This window comes from Monoraphidium neglectum, assembly GCF_000611645.1.
Source record: "Monoraphidium neglectum strain SAG 48.87 unplaced genomic scaffold scaffold00553, whole genome shotgun sequence".
Taxonomy (NCBI): domain Eukaryota; kingdom Viridiplantae; phylum Chlorophyta; class Chlorophyceae; order Sphaeropleales; family Selenastraceae; genus Monoraphidium; species Monoraphidium neglectum.
Window position 1 is genome coordinate 4139 of NW_014013075.1, and position 2678 is coordinate 6816.

Sequence of the window (2678 nt, forward strand, 5' to 3'; positions counted from 1 at the left end):
CTGATGACGGTTGCAGCTGAGTCATTTGCAGGGCCTGGGGCTTCATTTATCTGTGATTTTTGTGATTGCAAGGTTAGCCGACCCAGGGGAGTGGAGATGGTACAGCGCTTAGTTTCCATGTCAATGAGCGCATTGTGGGAATCCAACCACTCGTTCCCCAGGATGAGATCATAGGCCCCAACCATGTCCATGACTTCACATTTCAACCTGTCATGGTATCCCTGCAAGTGCACAGCAACAGTTGTTTCTCCAACCACTTCACAAGTTGATTTATCAAGCATTGTCAAGATTGTGCCCGTTGTTGGAGTGATGGCGATGCCGTGCTGCAAGCAAAATCGCTTACTTACGTAATGAGATCCCTGGGCACCAGTGTCAAGCAAGCATGTTGCCTTGCGCCCTGCAATAGAGCACTTGTAGTGCATGGCCAGCTGGCCGTGTTTATCAGGCTTGTGAGGTACCGCAGGTGGGTCAAAGTAGGCTTGCATTGGCCACTTTGTGCCTGGCAACCTCTTGTTGCCTTGGCCGAACAGGTGGTATCCTGTTCCATATTCAGCAATTAGCTGCATGGATTTCAAAAGTGGGTGCCGATTGGCCATCCACTTAGGCAGCAGTACACATAGGCTGGTATCATCAGGGGAATCTTTCTTTGCTGCCATGTAATGATCAAGCAGCTCATGAAGCTGCGGGGCATCAGGACACATCCACACATGATTGCCTTTCACTGGGTGTTGCAAAAACTCTGAGCTTGTGCAGCTTTGTGCACAAACAGCCGACTTAGGGCAAGGTGCGGTGGCATCAAGAGTGAACTTGACACCTGCCCTTTGAGACAGAACATTCAATTCAGCAGGCAGGATGTGCCTGCCGATTATCACATCATGTCCGGGGGGTGCGTCGCCGGACGGCGATGCAGCGTCCCCGTGTTGGGCGCATGTCACGGCTGCAGCAGCCGAAGAGGCTTCACGCTGCAGTCTACGCTCAGCCAGCTGGCGTTCATACAAAGCTAATTCATCATTAGCTACAAACTCCTCGATTAGATCTTCCAACTGCTCATCAGTCAAATCATCTTGGTGAGCCTTGCCCTTGCATGGGCTGTGGCGCGCAGCCACTTTAGGTTCAACAATAGGAGGAGAAGGCTCATCAATTTGCATGTCAGATGCGTCGTCAATATCATTTTCAATCAACACCCCGCACACCTGCTGGTCGCCACGTCCAGCATCGCCACGGCCCAGCCTCCCGCGGCCGCCGCGGCCGCCACGATCGCCGCGGCCACCGCGCCCGCGACCTCCGCGGCCGCCGCCATCGCCGCGCTTGAAGACGGGCTTGTGGCCACAAACGAGGCAGCCCTGGCTTGGCGTGAAGCCGGGGGAGTTGCACTCGTAGCAGATGGCATTCTCATAGCGGTAAGAGAAGTCCTCCCAGTTGCGGACTTTTCCCGGGGGTGCGCCGTACTCGGCGTCGTCCCAGCCCCGCTTAGGGTGGGGCGGCGCACCGCCGCCACCACCGCCGCCGCCGCCGCGCCCACCGCTTTCATAGGGGCGCTGCTGCTGGCGCCGCTGCTGCTGCAGCAGCTGCGCCTGGGCGCGCGCGGCTGCCTCCTTCTGCTGCAGCTGGTGCAGCCACGTGGGCGCAATGTCAATCACGTAGTTAGACCATTCAGCGAAGGTTTTCCATTCGCCCTTGTGCGGGTGCACCGCCACTATTTCAGCCAGCGTGGGCGGCAGCTTGTTCATGCCCATCGCTACCATGGTGCTCTGGCACCAGCCGCACGATGTGTTGGGCGGCGGGTTGCACTGCTGGAACTGGCGGGTGAGGTCTGACATGGTGGCAACGGTATCAAAGGCGCTGGCCTTGGCCACCGCGCCGGCACTGATTGGCTTCATCAGCTGCTGACGCTTTGCTATCTCGCTTGGGTGGGGCAGGAAGGACTGCTGGAACATGATGGCTTTGAACTGCTCCCACTCTAGCGTCATGGGGTCAAGGCCTAAGGCCTGGATGTAAGCCATCACCCGCTGCCTGAGATCAAATTTCATCGCCCGCAGGGTGTACGACACCCAGGTCTCGCGGGGCGCCCTGCCCCCTACTAGCTGCAGCCAAGGCCGCATCTCGGCCTCGTACCAGGACTCAAAGGTCTGGCCCTTCACAGATGGGTACTCCGCCAGAGGCGGCATGTGGGGCAGTGATGATCCCAGGGTGAAGGGCGCACTCAGCCGCTGAGTCGTGAGCTGCTGCTGCGCCGCCATGAGTGCATTAATGGCGTCAGCCGTGCCCGGCTCGCGGAAAACGCGCGCGAGCGCATTAAGCCGCGCTATTGACTCAGGGTCTGCTGAGACTGTAATCCCTGCGGCGCCCGCCAGGCCACCCGCGGTGTCCGGCGCGAATGCGCCCGCGAGGATGTCCGCAAGGCGGCCACCCGGCGCCGACCCATCGGCCGCGCCGGTCCCACCCTGCCCTTCCGGAACGACCCCACCGGTATTTTGTGTGTCCTCCGTTTCCATGGCCTCATGGTGAGCGCCGGCCGGGTCGGGCCTGGCCGTGTCGGATGTTCCGGCAGGATCCGGTGGAGGCTGCTGCTGGCCTGCCCCGCCGAAAACGGGATTATTATAGGCCTGTTCCATCAGTTCTGCAGTGTTTGTGTCCTACAGCACTCAGGTGAAGGATCGATCTGAACCGGCTTCCAA

General features: G+C 59.3%; 1 protein-coding gene across 1 annotated transcript; it reads right to left on the reverse strand.

Moving 5' to 3' along the window:
- Window positions 1–931: 931 nt before the first annotated feature.
- Window positions 932–2615, reverse strand: MNEG_4109 (hypothetical protein; the record flags this gene model as incomplete). The annotated part of the gene is made up of 3 exons (XM_014047408.1): window positions 932–983; window positions 1194–1343; window positions 1450–2615. The coding sequence occupies 3 exons, from the start codon at window positions 2613–2615 to the stop codon at window positions 932–934; spliced, it is 1368 nt and encodes a 455-aa protein (XP_013902862.1).
- Between the last annotated feature and the right edge of the window lie 63 nt (window positions 2616–2678).